The following is a 22,187-nucleotide window of genomic DNA, read 5'->3' as shown; positions in this document are numbered from 1 at the left end:
CTAGAAATTTTGTTTTTGTTTTTAAGTTTAAGTTTATAATAATTTTTTGATTAATTCCTTACAGTATTGTGACAAATTGCCAAAGTGGTTTGTTTTGTTTTTTGTATTTTTTGGGTATGTTAATGACCCATTTTTTAACATTGGCTAAAAAAACCATGCTTTAGCAACATAATTGCCTTTCCATTATTTATGTTTTAATATGTGTGTCTTAGGGGATCTATTCTGTTCCATTAATCTATTTGTTTGTCCCTTTGCACAAACAAAAGCTGTTATGGTATATTGGAATAATGTATTATAAGTCCTTCAACTTTGTTCTTCTTTTCAAAGTAGTTTTAAAACAGAATAAAATACTGCAGGTTTGGTTCATTTCCATGCTAATTTTAGAATCAAGATTTCCATTTTTACATATACATATGCACTAACACACACATACACACCCATTACCATAACTTTAATTAGAATTGTGTTGAAGCTGTAGATTACTTTTAAGAGAATTGTCTTCTTGACATTATTGATCCTTCTCTTCCAGAAACACAGAAAATATCTCTGTATATTTAGATAGTCTTTAATTTCTCTCAGCAGTGTTCTTAAGTGTTTTTTATACAGTCCTACCACCTCTTTTGCCAGATTTATCCCTAATTATTCCATATATTTTGATGCTATTGTAAACCACATTTTCTTTTAATTGTTAATTGTGACATCTTATATAAAGATAGATAATCAATTCTGAAATGTGACTAAATTCATTTATTATAGTAGCTCATAATTAGCTTGTAGTTCCATACTATTGTCTACATCAAATAACAGTATCACTGTGGGCCACGCGCAGTGACTCAGGGCTGTAATCCCAGCACTTTGGGAGGCCAAGGCCAAGGTGGACAGATCACCTGAGGTCACGAGTTCCAGGCCACCTGGCCAACATGGTGAAACCCTATCTCTACTAAAAATACAAAAATTAGTTGGGCCAAGTGGCATGCACCTGTAATTCCAGATACTCAGGAGATTTGCTTGAACATGGGAGGTGGAAGTTGCCAAGAGCTGAGATCACTCCACTGCACTCTAGCCTGGGCAATAGAGCGAGAATTCATCTGGAATAATAATAATAATATCACTATGAATACAGTTTTACTTATTGCTTTGCAATATGTATGTTTTTCCACTCTGCCTTATTGTACTGGGTAGACCCTCCTGGTGAATGGAAGTGATACAAATGAACACACTTGACCTCATTCCTAAACTTTGGGGACAGGGCTTTCATTCTTTTAATATCAAATATATTTTTAGATATAGACTTTGCAGGGATTTTTTAAAATCAAGTTGAGAAAGTGACATTTTCCTAGATTACTAAGAGATTTTTTATTAATAATGAATTTTTTCCCACCTCCATTCTTATTAGACTGGAGAGAGTTTTATCGGTTATACTGATCTCTCAAAGAAACATCTTTGGTTTCCTTGCTATAATGCTTGTTTTCCTTTTTCCATTTTTATCAGCTTGCCATCTGATCTTGATATATTGATCTTCTTTTTTCTATTTTCTTAAGGGTAAACCTGAAAACACTGATTTGAAACCTTTCTTCTCTTCTAATGCATGCATTTAGTGCTGAAGAATTCCCTGTATGTTCTACTTCAACTTCATTTCACAACTTTTGATATGTTTCATATACATAGCCATTCATTTTAAAATATTTTGTAACTTCCATTTTGATTTATTATTTATCTCATGAAACATTTAAAAGTATGTCACTTAGCTTCCAATTTTATGTGGATTTTCCAGATATAGTGCTGTCATGAATTTCTAAATTGATTCTAATGCGATCAGAGAACATACTATGATTTAGATCATTTCAAGTATATTCCTGATGCACTTAAAAGAATGTGTATTTTGTTGATGTTGGTTAATGTTTTGGTAATTATTACTTAGGTTAGGGTCGATTGATAATGTTAATCAAGTCTTCTGTATCTTTTTTCTCTACATGCTGTATCAGATATTGAGAAATAGATGTTTAAATTCTAATCAAATTATGAATTTGTCTATTTCTTCTCACAGTTCTATCAGTTTCTTCTTCATGTATTTTTTAAGCTCTCTTATTAGATAAAAATTATGGAATCATGATGTCCTCCTGATGAATTGACTTCTTTCTCATTAGGAATTGATTCTGTTTTTCCCAGTTAATATTTGCTCCAAAACCTGAGTATTAGCAGTATAGCAAACAGCATTTTTTCCATTAAGGTTTACATGGTGAATATTGTTTCTTTTCTTTTAATTTTAACATATTTTTAATTTTGTAGGTACATAGTGGGTATATATGTTTATGGTATACCTAAGATATTCTTATACAAGGATGCCACGTGAAAGAAGTACATTCACATGAAAATGGGGTATCTATCCCCTCAAGCATTTATCCTTTGAGTTACAGACAATCCAATTACACTCCTAAGAGATTTTAAAATGTAAAATTGTGTTATTATTGACTATAGTCACCCTGTTATGGTATCAAATTGTAAGTTTTATTGATTCTATTTTTGTACCCATTTACCTTTCCTACCTCCCCCTGGACCCCCCACTACCTTTCCCAGCCTCTAGTAATCACTCTTGTACTGTGTGATCCATGAATTAATTGCTTTGATTTTTAGATCCTACAAATAAGTGAGAAGAGGCAATGTTTGCTTTTTCGTGCCGGACTTATTTCCCTTAATATAATCATCTCAGGTTTACTAGTTTTATCCATGTTGTTGCAAATAAACATTTATTTATATTTAAAGTGTGTTTTTGTAGGATATATGCAGTTGTGTTTTTTTTAATCCATTCTGATATTTTCTACCTTTGAATTAGAGTGCTACACATTGAATATAATGTTGATGTAATTATTCTTAAGGCTACCATATTGCTATGTATTGTCTGTCTTATCCTTTCATAGTTTTATTTTTCTTCCGTTTCTGTCTTTTTTCATTTTGAATAGTTCTAATGAATCAATTAATTTCCTATTTTGTCTCATTAATTACAGTTCATTTTTATGTTAGTACATGGTTTTCAGTCTTTTTTCAAATGATGTTTCACTACTTCACATATAATGTAAAAATACTCCCTCTAGCCTTTGTGCTATTTTTATCAGAGATTTTTACATTAATTATAAAGCTCGTATTAGTTTTCTATTTCTGCTCCAACAAATTACAGCAAATTGTTTGGCTTAAAAAAATATAAATTAATTATTAGGTCAGAAGTCCACATAGCCTCTGCTGGGATCTGCTCTGTATATTACAAGATCACAATGCAGGTGTCAGCAGGACTGTGATCTTTTCTGGAGGTTCTGGGGCAGACTCCTTCCTAATGTAATTCAGGTTGTTGGCAGAATTCAGGCTCTTTCTTCTGTTGGACTGAGGTCATGTTTCCTTGCTAGAAGTCACCTGGAGGAGGCTGCCTTTACCTTTGAGCAACTGATCCTTACGTGGTAGTCTCTAAAGCTCTGTGCCAACAGCAGTATGTTAAATCCATTCCATACTTGGAATATTTCTGACTTATCTCTCTTCTGCTGCATCTCTTCTGCCTTCATCTTCTTCTTACAGCTGAAGAGAAATCTCTGCTTTTAATATCAGATGAAAGGGGATCATGTGATTGATCTCAACTAGATAATTCATGATAATTTTTTCACTTAATGTCTGTAACCTTAAAAACACCTGCAAAGTTTTTTTTTTTAATCATGAAATTTAATGTATTCATAGGTGGCCAGGTGTTAGAGCATTGACATCTTTGGAAAGAGGCATTATTCCTCTGCCAACAACTGTGCTGTGCACACACACACACACACACACACACACGCTATGTATAGCTTCAAATGTCCAGTTAGCTCATATTAATAAATTACATTAAAATTAATATTAAAGTTATTAGAAAAATATTTTATGTTTACCTACATAGTTACCTTTTGCAGGGCTCTTCAATACTTTGTGTAAATCCAGATTTCTATCTGGCACAAGTTCCCAGATGCTTGAATGACTTTCTTTAGCATTTCTTGTAGTGCACATCTCTTGTTTATGATTCAGTTCACTTATTGTATGTCAGAGAAAACTTCTGTTTTTATACATGAAATACATTTTTGCTGGATATGGAATTCTAAATTAGCAGGTTTTATTCTTTCAGTACTATAAAAATGATGAATCAATATTTTTTGCCTGAATTTTTGAGATTTCTATCTCCGCTGACATTTTGTTCCTCTGTACATAAAGGACCCCATCCAAACAGTCACCCCCAGATTCTTAGAGATTTTGCTTTATACTTTTCTTAAGCAGTGTAAATACATTATACCTTGGTGAAACTTTCTTCATGGTACTTGTACCCAGAATTTGCAGATGACCTTTGCTGATCATTTTTATCAGATTTGGAAATGTTTTAGTCATGAGATGTTCGCATATTGTTCTCTGTCCCACACTCCTTTACGTCTCCAGATTCACATATATTAGGCGGCTTGAATGTACCCAGTCGATCTTGGTCTTGTTTTTCACTTGATGAATACTTTTCAGAAAATAATCTCATCTCTCATTTTTCGATCACTTATTTCCTTTTTTTCTTTGTGCATTAATTTTTGAATATTCTCTCTTATTACATGTTCTAGCTCATTTTTCTTTGACAATGTTTAATCCACCATTCATTGTATTTGCTGTGCTCTACATCTCATGCACTTTAGCTTTTAACGTGTAGTCAGTTGATTTTTAAAATACCTACCTCAGAACTTAAAAGAAAAATAAATAAAATATCTATGATATCTCCAACATGATCAGTCTTTCATCTAGGTTTTTGATTGCATGGATGCAGTTATAATAACTGATTTAATGTTATTGTGTGCTATCATCTGTGTTATTCCTGGGTTAGTTTTTGACTAATTATATTTTATCCTCATTTTGTCTTGTATTTCCTGCTTTTTTTTCATAATAATTTTAGCTTGGATGCTAGATGTTATAAATGTTACCTCTTTATGTTCTGATTTTCTTTTGTTCTTTTCAATATTTTAGACCTTTGTCTGGAAATACAGATAAATCATGTGGAAACAGTTTAATCCTTTTAGTCTATGCATTTAAGCTTTGTTAAGTTTGATCAGAATAGTTCTTGACTTACTTTCCTTCACCTCTGAGATAAGAATGTTTTTGAATTCTTTATCTGTCATGCATTAGAAGTTGGTTTTGTTATGGCTCATGAGAATATGAACTATGTTTTCCTCTGTTTGAGCTTGGAAATTGTTCCTTCTAATTATTTTGCATAGTTCTTTCCTTGGCCTCAGATAGTTTCCTCTCATGAGTGCACTCATCAGTACTCATCTGGAGACTCCGGGGCTAATCACTGCAACTCTCAGGAAGTCCTCACCGTGCCGCTCAGTCCTGTCTGGCACCCTGCCCTGTGAACTATCGCCGATATTCACCTCCCTGTACTACTAGCACTACACACAGGGAGACCTCCAGACTCCAACTGGGATCCATATTCCTGTGCTGCAACCTAGAAAATCTTTCTAGACAGGAAGCTGATGCACCAACAAGACTTACCTTATTTTCTCCCATATTTTAGGGATTTCTATTGGCTGATTTCATTAACTGATTCACAAAGTTTTGGGCAAAAAATGTTGTCTTATACAACGTGTCTGATATTTTTAGCTGTTTCAGGTGCTAAGATAAATTGGGTACATGTTTCTGTATCTTGGTTAGAAGCTGATACTTTTACATATATGTTTCAGTACAGCAAATAAAATGTCACCATATTCTAAGGTTTTGAAAAATGTATCCTAGCAATATATTTTGTATAATGTAATGTTGCTTACTAACACGGAAGACCTGACTCTAAATATTTCAGTCTCTCATTCTGTACTAAACTCACAGCAATTTCAGATATCTATGTCTGAATTTCACTTTCTGCTTATTTTATCCATACCTTTTGTTTATAATCAAATTACTTTTGTTAATTACTTTAATTCTACCTCAGTTTTGACAGTGAATTATTAACAGCAGGATATTCCAATGCTGCTTAAAAATACGTAACTCTATAAGCTGAAACATATCCCATATTTTATGTGTCTCAGGAACATGAAGAATATACAAGCAGTGCAATCTGAAGTTCATGACAAATAAAGACAAACAGTAGAAAGTGAAGGAATCTTCAGAATACTTGGATAGATTAGAGCAATGATTTAAAGAAAGAAAGAAGGGAGTCTGATGAACTGAAGTAGGAATGGGCATTCCTTGAACCAGTCAAGATTCCCTTAAATAGGCAGGCTTAAAAATGTTGTTCTCAATGTGGTTTTGATTCGCATTTCTCTAATGACCAGTGATGATGATCATTTCTTCATGTTTGTTGGCTTCATATATATCTTCTTTGTAAAGTGTCTGTTCCTATCCTTCACCCTCTTTTGAATGGGTTTGCTTGTTTTCTTCTTGTAAATCTGTTTTAGTTCTTTGTAGATTCTGGATAATAGGGCTTTATTGATGGGTAGATTGCAAAATTTTTTTTCCCATTCTGGTGGTTGTCGGTTCGCTCTAATAATTGTTTCTTTTGCTGTGCAGAACCTCTGAAGTTTAATTAGATGCCATTTGTCCATTTTGGCTTTTGTTGCCATTGCTTTTGGTGTTGAGTCATGAAGTCCTTGCCTATGCCTATGCCCTGGATGGTTTTGCCTAGGTTTTCTTCTAGGGTTTTCATGGCGTTAGATCTTATGTTTAAGTCCTTAATCCAGCTGTAGTTAATTTTAGTGTAAGATGTCAGGAAGGGGTCCAGTTTCTGCTTTCTGCACATTGCTAGCCAATTTTCCCAACTCCATTTATTAAACAGGGGATCCTTTCCCCATTGCTTTTGTCAGGTTTGTCAAAGATTAGATGGTTGCAGATGTGTTGTGTTGCTCTGGAGCCGTCTGTTCTGTTCCATTGGTCTATGTCTCTGTTTTGATACTAGTACCATGCTGTTTTGATTACTGTAACCTTGATACCATCTCATGCCAGTTAGAATGGCAATCATTAAAAAATCTGGAGACAACAGATGCTGGAGAGGATGTAGAGAAATTGGAACACTTTTACACTGTTGTTAGGAGTGTAAATTAGTCCAACCATTGTGGAAGACAGTGTGGTGATTCTTTAAGGATCTAGAAATAGAAATTCCATTTGACTTAGCAATCACATTACTGAGTATATACCCAAAGGACTATGAATCATTCTATTATAAAGACACATGCACACCCATGTTCATTGTGGCACTGTTTACAATAGCAAAGACCTGGAACCAACCTAAATGCCCGTCAATGATAGACTGGACAAAGAAAATGTGGCACATATACACCGTGGAATTCTATGCAGCCATAAAAAATGATGAGTTTGTGTCCTTTGTAGGGACATGGATGAACCTGGAAACCATCATTCTCAGCAAACTGACACAAGAACAGAAAATCAAACACTGTATGTTCTCACTCATAGGCGGGTATTGAACAATGAGAACAAGTGGACACAGAGAGGGGAGCATCACACAGTGGGGTCCTTTGGTGGGGCTAGGGGAGGGTTAGTGGGAGGGAGGGTGGGGAGGGATAGCGTGGGGAGAAATGTCAGGTATAGGCGATGGGGGGGTTGGTGGCAGCAAACCACCTTGCCATGAATGTACCTATGCAACAATCTTGCATGATCTGCATATGTGCCCCAGAATCTAAAGTACAATTTAAAAAATGTTTTTCTCCTTTAGAACAATCAGGAACTAACTTCTCCAGGAGAGAGGGCTGTTTCAGAGCATCAGCATATTGAATCTGATTGTAATTGTACAAAGCACAAGGATACATTTTTTTAAATTAACAATATGATTTTTAATATTTATATGTTTGTTTTTAAGGTTAAGTTAACCTACAGTAAAATTCACCTTTTTAAATTGTAGAATTCTATGAATTTTAATGTATACATAGATTCATCTTGGCACTACCACAGTCAGTATACAGAGTTATTCTTTCACCCCAAAACACTCTCTAATCCCCTTGTAGTCAAGCCACCACTTCTTTCCCTGCCATTATAGTTTTATCTTTTCCACAGTGTTATATAAATGGAATCATCCATTCTACTTTGAGAAAGTCTGTGACACCATTTTCCAATGCCATATGCTCACTTTGTGTCTCTGTGTCATATATTGGTAATTCTTAAAATATTGAAAACTTTTTTATGTTGTTCTGAGATCTTTGATGTTAACCATTATAATTATTTTGTGTGCCACAAACCATGCTCATGAAAGACAATGGACTTAAATGATAAACGTTCTATGTGTTTTGAATCTTCCACTAAGCCAGCTGCTTCTCCAACTCTCTTCCTATCCTCTAGCCTAGCTGTGACCCTGAGACACAACAATATTAAAAATAGGACAAGTAATAACCCTACAGTGGCCTCTAAGTTTTCAAATTAAAAGAAGAGTTGCATGTCTCACACTTTAAATCAAAGGGTAGAAATGATTAAGTTTATTAGAAAGTCATATTGAAAGCCTAGATAACCTGAAAGCTAGGCCTCCTACACAGAACAGTTAGCCAAGTAATGAATGCAAAGGATAAAGTACTGAAAGAAATCAAAAGCACTACTCCGGTTAACACACAAGTGATAAAACAAAACAGGCTTATTGCAGATTTGAAGAAAGCTTCAGTGATCTGTCTAGAAAATCAGAACAGCCACAACATTTCCTTATGCCAAAGCCTAATTCAAAGCAATGCCCTAACTGTCTTCAGTTCTGTGAAGGCTGAGAGTGGTGAGAAAGCTGCTGAAAAACAATGAAGCTAGCAAAGTTGGTTCATGAGTTTTAAGAAAGGAAGCCATTTCCATAACATAAAAGGGCAGGATGAAACAGCAGATGTTGATGGAAAAGGTGCAGCAGGTGATCCAGAAGATCTAGCTAGGTTCATTGATGAAGCTGGCTACGCTAAACAACAGATTTTCAATGTAGATGAAACAGCCTTCTATGGAAAGATGATGTTACCTAGCATTGTCATTATTAGGAGAGGTCAACACCTGGCTTCACAGGAGGGACTGACTCTCTTGTTAGGGACTAATGCAGCTGGTGACTTTTAAGTTGAAGCCAATGCTTATTTACCATTTAGAGAATCCCAGTGCCCTTAAGAATTATGCTAAATCTTTTCTGCTTGTTCTCTGTAAATGGACCAGCAAAGCTTGGATCACAGCGCATCTATTTATAGCATGGTTTACCAAATATTTTAAGCTCACAGTTGATACCTACTGATCAGAATATATTTCTTTGAAAATATTACAGTTCATTTACAATTTACTTGGTTACCCAAGCACTCCACTGGAGATATATAGGGATATGAATGTTATTTCATCCCTGTAAATATAACGTCCATTCTGTAGCCTGTGGATAAAAGACAAATTTTAACTTTTATATGTTCCTATTTAATAAATAGTATTATTAAGTCTCTAGCTGACATAGATAGGTATTCCTCTGATAAATCTGAGGAAAGTTAGGTGAAAAACTTCTGGAAAGGATTCACCATTCTAGATGCCATTAAGAACATTTGTGATTCATGGAATGAGGTCAAAATATCAATATTAACAGTAAATTTTCATAAGTCAATTCTAACTCTCATGGATGACTTTGAGGGGTTTAAGACTTTAATGAAGCAAGTCACTTCAGATGTGGTGAAAGTAGAAGGGACATTAAAATTAAGAGTGTTATCTAGAATGATAAATCCTTCCCAGATTTTTTTTTTTTTCTTTTTCGAAACAGGTATTGACTTCTTCTAACTAGATCCTCTAGATAACTGGCTAATTATATTGAACATCTTTTCATGTGTTTATATTCCATTTATGAATCCTCTTCAGTGAAATATCCCTTCATGTTTTTGCCCACATTGTAATTGTAATGTTTATTTTTTGCTGCTGTATTTTGAGAGCTCTTTATAAATTCTATGAATGCTTATTTGCCATACACACACCATCTTTGGTGAAGTGTCTGTTCAAATATTTTCCTACATTTTCTAAATGAATTATTTTTTCATTGTTGAATTTAATTATTTAAAATATAAATTTTGGATACAAGTCATCACTCAGATACAGAATTTTCAAGTCTTCTCATCCTTCTCTGTGGCTTGTGTTTATATCCTCTTAATCGTGTCATTCAGAGAGTAAAATATCTTACTTTCGAAGAAGTCCAAATTTTTAATCTTTTTCTTTTTGGCCTTTTAGGGCTGTTCTTTTGTCATTATATCTTAAGAACTTTGTACTTACCCTAAGTAACAGAGATTTTTTTCTATGTTTTCTTCAAAAAAATTATACATTTTTGTTCATCATTTAGGTCTATAATCCGTTTGGTACTTACATTTATATAAAAAATGAGTTTTGTGTTCAGGTTCATGCATTTGCATGGATATGAATATCCAACTGTTTCAAAGCCATTGTTCAAAGGCTATCACTTTTAGATTGAATTGCCTTTCTACTTGGTAATAAAAAGCAATTGGCTATATTTTGTGTGTCTATTTCTGCAATCTTCTGTTCCTTTGGTCTAGTGTGTATTTTTTGTCCACTAGCTCACTGTCACAATTACCACAGCTTATAAGTCCCAGAGCTGAAACCTACTGCTCAGAAAAATATTTCTTTCAAAATAGTACAGTGCATTGACAATGCACTTAAAATCAGGTAGTATCATTTATCCAATTTTCTTTTCCAAAATGATTCTGAAAATTATAATTTATTTGCCTTCCATTTAAAGTTTTGCATCAATTTGTCTACACAAAAATATCAAGCTAGGATTTTAATCAGAATTGTGAAGATGCTTTATGCTAATTTTGAAAGAATCTGACTTTTTTTCTATGTTGAGTCTACGAATGTATGAACATGGTATGACTTCTTATTTGTTAAAATCTTCTTACGCTGCTTTTATCAGATCCTTGTAGTTTTCAACATTGAGATATCCTACAGAAATTTTGCTTGTTTGGCAGGCCCCGAAGTAGGATAAATATAGTTTTGGAGCTGGTATACATGGTTTTATTTTTTTAATTGTGTTTTCCAAATGTGTATTGCTAATATGCATATACGATTTGATTTGGGGTTGTTCTTCTTAAATCCTTTGACTGTGTTAGGGGTGACCCTAAAGATCTTCTGAAAGATGTTGGACCTCAAGGTTTCTTGAAAACCTTGAGGGCCTTTGATGTAGAATATTGTTAACTATACAATGTACTCTGAAAGAGCATAGATAGGGCCATGTTTAATGGTGAAATTAGCTTTCAAGAATTCAAGGAACATTCACGCTTGCATTTATTTATTTATATGTTTATTGACTTGAGAGATCCTCCATTTTAACTATGACCTTTTACCTAATTATCATCTCATACTGCAAAGAGACTTCTTTTGACAAAAATAAAGTCACAGTAATGTTTTTCCTACTTTTAACAGTAATTTTTCACTTAGATTTTATTTAATAAGCACTTTATTTTGGTGGTAAAATATTGTAGACATCTAGCAATGAATTAGTTTTAGAAAATTGTATGAAAAATATTTATTAAAATTTTTATTTTTATGTTTTTTAATTTGTTCATTTGTACTTCTCTGATTATAAATATAATCCATTGTTAGTATAGAACATTGCATAATGTTTACTGAGGACAATTTGAAATAGCTGATTTAATATCCTTAAATCAATATATTAAATATTCATTTACCATTTTACCTATGAATTTCAATTCTGGTTAACTAAATATAGAATTGTTGTGTATACAAATGCTGTAAAAGATATATTATATATATATATATATATATATATATATATATATCTGGTTATATTTAGGCAGATGACTTAATACTTGTCCAATAGTGTATCCACAGGGTTAGGAATACTGATCAGTTTGAATAAGAGTGAGGATTTATTTATATATTGATATAAATATGTCTCTTCATGTATTCTTACCTTGATAAAAGAAGAAGAGTATAAAAACAGGTGGATTTTTAAAAGGAAAAATAAAATATTGAAATATGAATAAATATTTGCATAAATAAATACAAGTGGTAGCCAGGCTCTGGGAGAAACTCCTGAGGCAGGAGTGCTGCTTGAGCCCGTGAGTTCAAGGCTGCAGTGAGCTGCTCTGATCACAAAACTGCATGCAAACTTGGGTGACAGAGAGAGACGCTGTATCAAAAAGAAAAGAAAGAAATGCCAGCACAGTCAGCCCTTTATAACCATGGTTCTACACTGGTGTTTTCAAAGAACTTTGGATTGAAAATATTTTTAATAATAGCAATAAAAATAACAATACAACAATGAAAACATACAGATAAAGAACAATACAGTATAACAACTCTCTGAGGGAGTTCCTGGAATCAATCCCCGGTGAATACCTGTAAACAACTGTAATTAATAAAAAATAACAATAGTTTTAATGGTCTCTTTTTAAATTTTTGATCTTGTGCATCTTATCTATGCAAAAAGCCAATTTAAAAAACTATACTAATCAGGATCCTTTGGCAACTAATTGGAAAATGCAGAAAAGCATAATTATGAAAATGCAACGAAGCATGAGTTAACAATTTTTTCATTGTTTCTGTACTTGCTAAGAAAGGAAATATTTATTTTATTAAACTGCTGATTCCTCTTGTATTATCTTTCATTAAGAATGTAATTTTAAATGTCAATTGAAACTATTTTTTTATATATTTTTAAACCAACCTAATGAGCCAATTTGATCCTCACTCTCCTACAATCTGATGGTACTAAATAAAGCCCTTGCTGTGTTGTTCAGATAGGTTTGATTTTAAAAGTCAGTACTCAATACATTATGGCAATTATGTCACTGCTTTATTGCATTCACAAATTAGGAACAACCACGTAGGGAATGCCCAAGATTTGCTATTAGTGAAATATGCAGATAAATGCTGTATTTATTAGATTTTATAACAAGATAGATAAACCAAATTAGTTGACAGTTAAGATTGGAGGCCACTCAGCTACATTAATGTAAAAAGAACTGTATGTATGTATTTTGTTTATAGTAATCAGGAAGATAGACTATTTTTCGAAATGAAATTATAAAATTAATTATTGTTCTTTATGTCTATTATTTTGTATTTTGCATTTGTTCAATTTTGTATGCATTTTGAGTTCCAGAAAAGCATTCTCATTAAATAGCACTTTAAATTGATCATTCTCATAAATTCAAAATGGAGGATTATGGCAATTAACCCAAAGCAATATTAAGGGAAATTGAGAGCTGTTAAATCATATTACAGCATTTGCAGCAGTAAAAAAGAGCGAAACATACAATTTTTTTTAAGAAAAGAAACAATACAGATGAGTTTCTTTGATGCCTTTTATGACTATATGAAAGTAACAATTTCATGATCACAATAATGATGAATGTATTATCCATAATTAAGATACCTTATTGTCTATTGAGAGGCTATATAATATTAAAATACTCATCACTCTTTACCTTATATTATAAACAATTGTTTGAAAAATTATCAAATATGTATATTGTAAAATGAGACTACTTGATTTGTTATCAAAGGAAGGTTCTTAAAATTAACTGGAAACATGTAATTTCTTATCATCTGTGAGTAATATAAATCAGCTTTGCAAATGTGGCTTTCCAGGTTTTTCACTTTTCTCTCTTCATATAATAAAGTGCAATTGAAAGAAGTGTGTTAATGAAACTATGGTTAGACCCAAAGAAATAAACTAATTTGCTTTTCATATAGGCTGAGAATGTAAATAGAGAATGTTAGAACTATCAAATACTTTGGTGTTAATCTGCTCTATTTCTTGGCCATTAACTATGATCCCTTCTGTGACTTTCTAATGGACACACAGCCATTAAAGTAAAATCATTTTTCTGATGATTAATGATATTGAACATTTTTTCATGTTTGTTGATCGCCTGTGTGCTTCTTTTGAGAAATGTCTGTTCATGTCGTTTTCCCATTTTTAATTGAATGATTTGTTTGCTTGTTTTTTTCTTGTTGACTTGTTTACGTTCCTTATTGTTTCTGGAGATTTGACTTTTATCAGAGGCATAGATTGCAAACATTTTCTTTCATTCTTTAGGCTCTCTGTCTTTCTGTTGATAATTTGTTTTACTGTGCAGAAGCTGTTTCATTTAATTAGGTCCCACTTGTCAATTTTTGTATTTGTTGCAATTGCTTTTGGGGACTTAGCCATAAATTTTTTGCCAAAGCCAAAATCAGGAAGGGTATGGCCTAAGTTTTCTTATGTAATTTTTATAGTTTAAGGTCCTACATTTAACCCTTTAATCCATCTTGAGTTAATTTTTGTATATGGTGAAAGGTAGTTGTCCAGTTTACTTCTTTTGCATATGGCTCACCAGTTATCCTAGCACCACTTACTGAATAAGGAGTCAATATTTTTGTTAACTTTATCAAAGTTCAAATGGATATAGTTGTGCAGCTTTCATCCTCAGAAAAATGTAAATCAAAACCACAATGAGATACCATCTCACAGGAGTCAGAATGATTATTATTTAAAAAGTCAAAAAATAATATGCTGTCAAGACTTCAGAGAAAAGAGAATGCTTATACACTCTTTGTGGGAATGTAAATCTGTTCAGCCACTGTGGAAAGTAATTTTGAGATTTCATAAAGAACTTAAGTATAACTGGCATTTGACCCCAGCAATCCCAATACTGAGTATATGCCAAAAGGAAAATAAATTGTACCAGACATATGAACTTGTATGCCTATTGCAGTATCATTCACAACATCAGGTGCATGGAGTCAACCTAGGTACCCATGAATGGTGGAGTGGATCAATAAAATGCAGTACATATACACCATGGAATACTACACAGCAATAAAAAATGATGAAATCATGTCCTCTGCTACAACATGGATACAGCTGTAGGCATTATTAATCCTAAGCAAATTAATGCATAAACAGAAAACCAAATACTGCTTATTCTTACATTCAAGGTAAACGTTGAATACCCTTGGACATAAATATGGGAGCAATAGACACTGAGGACTCCTAGAAAGGGGGAAGAGGGAGGTGGGATGGTCTGAAAAGCTACATATTGGTTACCATGCTAACTACCTGGAAGACTGGATCACCTTTACCTCAAGCCTCAGAATCACGCAATATACCCAGTTAACAAACCTGCTTGTGTGCCCCCTGGATCAAAAAAAAAAAAAAAAGTAAAAAGAAGGAAAGAAAAATAAAGGGTTGTGAGTCTTAAGATTAGCAGTCCTCTGTTAGATGAAAAATCTATGTGTGCATTTATTCGTTGCTTTATATTTAAAACAGAATTGGAATTGATTTACAAATGAGTGTACTTCCTGACTGTGGTTGAGTGGAGTTAGTTTTCCTTATCACAAATAAGCTTGAAGGAATTAATGGGCGCTGGTTAATCTGAACCACACAAGCTGTGACATGAATAGGCATTTCATGGTTAGTATCATCTTTATCTTCTGAGAAATATTTGGGGGTTGAGGAAAGACATTAAAGACTCCGAAAACATATGAAATTGCTGAATGCCTTTATTAATAAAAGGTAAATCATTCTATCAAATTAGTGGTAATTTTGTTGCCTAAGCAGCCAGTCAGGATAATTATAACTTGAAAGTGAACGACTATGTCCATGTTAGTGGGAGTTAATAGAACTACTTTCCTATACATCCCCATGATTTTTCCAGATAGATAATATATAAAAATAGAAACTTTCCAGTAAATGTTGACTACTCAATACCCATGGAATACAAATCCATTAAAGAATTCATTTCATTATAATTCTCTATGGGGTTAAAAATCCTTTACTGTAATAAAAACAGTAATACTGCTCTTGCAACTAAATTTATAAATAATAATAGGCAAAGCATGCATTTTGTTTAAAATGCTATTTTCTATAATTACAAGGGAAGAAAAACAGGGTACAGATAATCAAATGACAATGAACTTAAAATTCAGAGTTAATATCTGAAAAAGGTCTATACTTTGTAATACTAGTAATTATTATGTTACTTTAGAGACAACATGTCAGATTATGTTTCTTGTATCTAAATCCATAAAGGCAGAAACTTGATTTATTGTGTTTAATTGCTAAGTTACATACCACTTCTTTTCCTTACCATCAATGGAAGCAATGTGGCATCGATGCTGACCTGAATGCTGTTGTAGAGATGTTTGAGTATAATCACACTTTTAAATGCCTTTCTGGTATTATTTTATGTAAAAATTATTAATATTCTCAATTTTAGGAATGTTACTCTATGATATTCAGCTTAAAATTATGAAAGTGTGCAATGAGGCAGAATGTATGCTCTACTTTGAAATTTAGTTTCTATTGTGGATGCTAGTGATTTGTTTATTGCAAACAGTGCATTTCAGTAACAGTTTCAACATGTTCCAAATGTGCAGTATATACAGTTTTTCCAATGTAATTAGTTAGAAATTGGAGATGCTTAATTTTAAAATTGAACAGTTCATGAAAATCTATTTCCATACTCTATGCCTTATGCAGTTTCTCTTCATAACACATTCTATAGTTGCTTGAAGAAATTAAGTGTAGTTAATCAGAAAGAACATTATGGTTTAACACCGAATTTGAAAGCCCTGTTTTGAAGCAGTGATTGATTGCTTATGGCATTACACAGACCAATGAGAACCCAAACAGGAAATCCACTTATGTTCAACGTAGATCTCCAGATTGATACAAGTGTAGTGGTGTTGTCTTTTTCTAAGACATAATTCCTAGAAGTATATATATTTGCTAAAATGTTTATTTTATTGTATATTTTAATTTAATAGATTTAATAGAGAAAAGCTTTACAATGAATTGATATTTGGCACACTATCAAATTATCTAATTATGGCACATTAGAAAGCGCATCAGTGATAAAGTTATTTTACTACGAAACCAAATCAGTTCCATTAATATAAATGGAGATGTGAAGGATAACGTTAGAAAGCTTAGTATTTTTAAAATGGTGAAAATTCTGTAAATGATGTTAGTGAAAATGTTTTCATCCCTATTTATTCTATATTCATCTCTCTTTCAGTGCCGCCAGCAATCTCAATGCCTCAGAAATCTTTTAATGCCACAGCTGAGAGAGGAGAAGAGATGGTGTTTTCATGCAGGGCCTCAGGCTCTCCGGAACCCACCATCTCCTGGTTCAGGTAGGTTGTGCGCCCACCTCCCTCTGGCTTGTGTCTATTATCAGGCTCATGGAACAGCATTGGGATCTTAGTCATTTTGTAAAAAGCAAACCATTGCATTTTAGTTTAATTAAAAAAAAATTCTGGTGCTATTTTTGGGGTTAAGGTCGTTAGATTAAACCACTAAAGAGATCAACAGTGTGATCACGCTCTAATGTTCTGAGTCAAAGGCTGTACCCATTATACTTACTCTGTCCATAAAAGCAAGCTTTTGGAAAAATGGGGTTGTGGCATCTGTGATGTATTCAAACATTTTATTATCACTACAGTGTATCTTGAAATAGATATTCTAGTGTTATTGATACCACTTTCATGTGTATGCAATATCATATTTTATTAGAATATAATTGTGTAAATATCTGTATTATACACAAAATATTGCACTATACACAAAATATTGTATCATACCAAAGCCTATTTTATAGTGTTTTAATTGAATTACATATTAAATTCATGGAACTTTTTAAAATTACCTCATCAAATGAGTAAATTATGTATTCTAAATCTATAATTTGATAGTTTTGTTACTTTATTTTAGAAATTAAAATATTCTTTGATTAACATTAAGATCAGGAATATTTTAAAATACTCCATTCTTTTAGGTGTGTCTCTAAACTGCTAAATTGAAGACAATAAACTTTAAAACCGGACCATCTTGTAAATAAGCATTAGTAATGCAGGTTACTGCAAAAGCATTAGGTACAAGTGTTTATAGAATCACTTTGTAAACCATATAGTGAAAAATAATTTTAAAAGATTAGCAAAATATACATCAAATGCGCAAAAGTGTCCTTACTAAGGATTAGGTTATTTTTTTAAAAAAACTTCTTTGAAGGACAATAATTGAAATCCCAAACTAATTTTTTATTTTTTGCTGGAGCATTTACTGACATTATCTTCAACTTTCAACCCTTTGTTTATACTGCTTACACTACTTATCCTTTAAATATAGGATGTAGCAGTAAATGAGATATTTCTTCAAATATTATGTATTTAGATGTTCTTTTCAGACACTAATTTTCTTGTGATGCACTGCTGGTATTTTGTAGTAGGATTATACCTTGAATATTAACATATTCACCCCAGATAATCATCATCAAACTCAGAGAGTAAACCAGCAGGTTTACTAGTGTAGATCCTTAAAAGTCTGTATCAGACCTATGTGTATCACAGATACTCACACTTTTAAGCTATCGAATCATTCCTTCCAATGAACAAATACTGTTCCACAATCTTTTTTCCTATGGTTTTGTATTTCCAAAGAGATTTCTTTTTTCTTATTTGAACAACATTTGTTTGACAGATAAAGAAAGTACAGCAGGAAAATAGTATGAGTAGGAAATTGAACAACAAAAATACCCTTGAGATACCTGTGTTCCACTTTGATGTGTAGTGGGAAAAACATCCTAAACTTCTAGCCTATGCCAATCTTAAGTAATGTAATTGATGATTCCACAAACTAATAGTGGGAATAGTAGCTAGTAGGAAACTATAGCTGAGTAATACTGTTTTGAAATAATCTTCAGTCATTTTTTAAGGAATGCTGCAAAATGTAAACTGTCCTGTGTAAAGGGACTAGAAGACTTCCTGCATTCAAGAATGTGAAAGGAGCATGCATTTTTATCCTGTGAATTCATATTTATGTGCACTTCGTCATTTCAGAGAGAAATATATGGAAGATGAGTGCTTGATTGTTACGGTGTTTGAACATATGCCCTTGCAAAATATGACTACAGTTTTAAGAAGAAAAACTCCTTTAATTCTGAGTTAACTTGATCTCAGAGATTCCAATTTGATAGTAATTTCAGTTTCCCCACCTGTGTATGTTGATGTTAAGTTATTCAGATTCCTCATTTGCCCCATCTTTAGGATAATATTAGAACATTTACCATCAAGTTAGAATAGTAATTGTGAGACTGGATGCTTTTGGTTTGGTCTTATTTCATTGTTTACACCACAACCCTTCCAAATAACAAGTTATCAATTACTTCTCACCAGAATACCAAGATTCTCCAGCAGATGGAAAGTGTTAGCTGGCTTTGTTTTTGAGAGAGACTTATTTTCTGCTGAGATTTTTTTTTTATTAAAATTATTTTTTTCTTCAAAATCGTTATATTTAATTGGAAATATTATACAGACTAGAATAAATCAAATTCAGAGGATAACATAATGAGTAATTTAAATCTATATTTTTCTTCTCCTTATCTTCATGTGCTATTAGGTTTCATCCCTTGAATAGGATGAAATAATGATTTATTTAAAACCTAAATAATTGTCCTAGTCTCTAGACATAAAATATATACTGGGAGGATGAAAGTCTGTGGTTGTAACATTAACAAAGATAAAATTTGTTTTAGAAGGAAATTCTGACCTTTTATCTGTACATGTAGACATGTCATGTTTGTGGAAAAGAAAAAAAATTACTGCAAGTATCAGGAAATGTAGGGTAGCAGCCCTGAGAGAAATGTCCAGACGGTTTCATAGAGATAATATTTCCAAGCAAGATGAGCAAAGTCAGTTGTACTAGTCAGCCTGGACTCCCAAAACAAAATACCACCCGCTGTGTAGTTCACACAATAGGAATTTTCTCTCCCATAGTTCTGGAGGCTGGATGTTTAACATCAGGGTACCAGCAGAGTGGCCTTTCCTGTGTGTACAAAGTCATGGAGAGAGATAGAGTTCTGGTGCACCTTCCTTCTCTTTCAGAAACACCAATCCTTTGTTTGTTTATTTGTTTTTAATAATTTCAACTTTTATCTTAGATTCAGGGGGTACATATGCAGATTTAGTACATGCATATAATTTATAGAAACAGAAAGCAGATAAAGGGTTGCCTGAGGCTGGATATGAGAATAGAGATTAACTCTAGATGTGTATGAGAGATCTCTTATGGTGATGGTCGAACCTTCAATAATAGTTACTAAAACTTAAACCAAACAAACAAAAACCACCAGTTTTATGGGATTAAGACCTCACTCTTATGCCCTGATTTCACCTAATGTCCTCCATGGAGGTCTTATTTTCAAATGCAGTCATTCTGGGGGTTAGGACTACATCAACATATGAATTTGAGGGTGGAGGAAACGGAATTTAGTTCGTAACATCAGTAAAGAAAATAACTACAGACCATTTATAAGGGAATTATAAAACATGTTCACAAAGAGAATCAAAGACATTTAGTGACATGTAAATCAAAATGGGAATAAAAGCAATGACTTTAAAGTTTCCTCCCTTCATTTTTGTACGAATTATATTTCTATATTGAGAATACCTTATGGATTTTTATTGTTAGCTCATTGATTTGGTAAATCTAATCTGTTTTCAAATGTTAAAACTACTTTGCATTTCCATTTAAAACCCACTTAATCATGATATACAGGCATGCCCTTCATAATGACCTCTATCAATGACACACCTCATAGATGACAGTGGTTACATAAGATTATAATGGAGCTGAAAATGTCATATGGTCTATTGATATGGTAGCCATCATAAAATCAGAATTCAACATATTACTCATGAGTTGGTGATTATACTGGAGTAAATCTGCATATAAAAGCATACATATGTAATTATGTACACTACATGAATCCTTGATAAATATATTACTGGTTTATATATTTACTATAGTACACTTTTAATCATTATTTTACTGTGAACTCATTCTACCTATAAAAGAGAAAAGTTAACTGTAAAACAGCCTTAGGCAGTGTCTTTTGGCAAAATTCCAGAAGAAAGCATTGTTATCCTAAGAGATGACAGATCCATGCCTGTCGTTGCCCCTGAAGACCTTGTAGTGGGATGAGATGTGGATGTGGAAGACATAGATATTGATCATCTTGACCCTGAGCCAGCCGAGGCTAACCTGGGTGTTTGTGTCTTCATTTAGAAAATTAGTGATAAAAAATTAAAACCAGAAAAAAATGAATCCTTGTAAAATAAGCAACAAAGAAAATATTTTGTTATATAATCTTATACTTTACGTTGTTATTTTTAAAAAGTCAAAAGTTTAAAAAATTTAAGTATATGAAGTAAAAAAAGCAAAAGTGAATTTATTATTGAAGAAAGAAAATGTTTAGTGTAGCCAAAGTATACAGTGTTTATAAAGTCTAGAGTGCTATAGCCTAATGGCCTAGGCCTTCACATTCACTCACAATTTACTCATTGAATCACCCAGAAGAAGTTCTAGTCCTGCAAGCTCCATTCACGGTTAGTGTCCTATAAGTGTATAGCATTTTTAAAACAAATCTTTTATACCATATTTTTTACGGTACCTTTTCTGTGTTTGGATATGTTTAGATACACCGATATTTACTAATACGTTGCAATTGCTTCCAATATTCAGCATAGTAACATCCTGTACAAGTTTTCAGCCTAGGAGAAATAGGCCATACCGTATAGTTTAGGTATGTAATAGGCTAAACCGTACTGGTTTGTGTAAGTACACTCTGTGATGTAAACAGAGCTGCAAATTGACTAGGGACATATTTCTTAGAACATACCCTGTGGTTAGGCAATGCATGACTGCATTATCTTTTTTATGCATTGCTAGAATCAATATATTAATAATTTGTTAATTTTTTTTATATTAATTGTTATGAAAAATATTGTTCTACCATTTTATTGTTCATGAGGGGTCAGGGCATTACTAGTCTCATAGAATGAGTAGTGAAGTATTTTTCATCTTCTGTTTTCCAATATATCTTTTATATAGTGTTTATTATTTCTTACTTAAATGTCTGAAAAAATTCCCAGTGAAACTGTGTCATGATTTTTCTTAAGTTCATATTTAAGTACAAATTCAATAATATTTCTCATAGAAATAGAGCTATTCAGGTAATTTTCTTTAGTGAGCTTAGATGATTATGCAATTCCAGAAATTTGTTCCTTTTAAATACTATTTACTGGCATAAAGTCATTCATAGTATCCCTTTGTGATACTTCAATTTGCATGTTTTCTGTAGTATTCTTGCCTCTCTTATCCTGTTAACCTCATAACTGGTTACTTGTTCCACTGTCTTTTTTTTTTT

At 32.7% G+C, this 22,187-nt stretch overlaps 1 protein-coding gene across 3 annotated transcripts in view; it reads left to right on the top strand.

The window, feature by feature from the left end:
- The window catches only part of NCAM2 (neural cell adhesion molecule 2), a 545,360-nt gene that overhangs the window by 314,942 nt on the left and 208,231 nt on the right, over positions 1-22,187 (top strand). For all 3 annotated transcript variants that reach the window (XM_037742419.1, XM_017539495.2, XM_037742422.1), the window contains exon 6: positions 17,001-17,118. In XM_037742419.1, the coding sequence (XP_037598347.1) occupies positions 17,001-17,118 (118 nt within the window). The remainder of the gene's footprint in view (positions 1-17,000; positions 17,119-22,187) is intronic.

This window comes from Cebus imitator, unplaced genomic scaffold (assembly GCF_001604975.1).
Source record: "Cebus imitator isolate Cc_AM_T3 unplaced genomic scaffold, Cebus_imitator-1.0 Scaffold7, whole genome shotgun sequence".
NCBI classification, from domain to species: domain Eukaryota; kingdom Metazoa; phylum Chordata; class Mammalia; order Primates; family Cebidae; genus Cebus; species Cebus imitator.
Note: the sequence above shows the minus strand (reverse complement) of the source record. Positions and strands in the feature narration are given on the sequence as shown.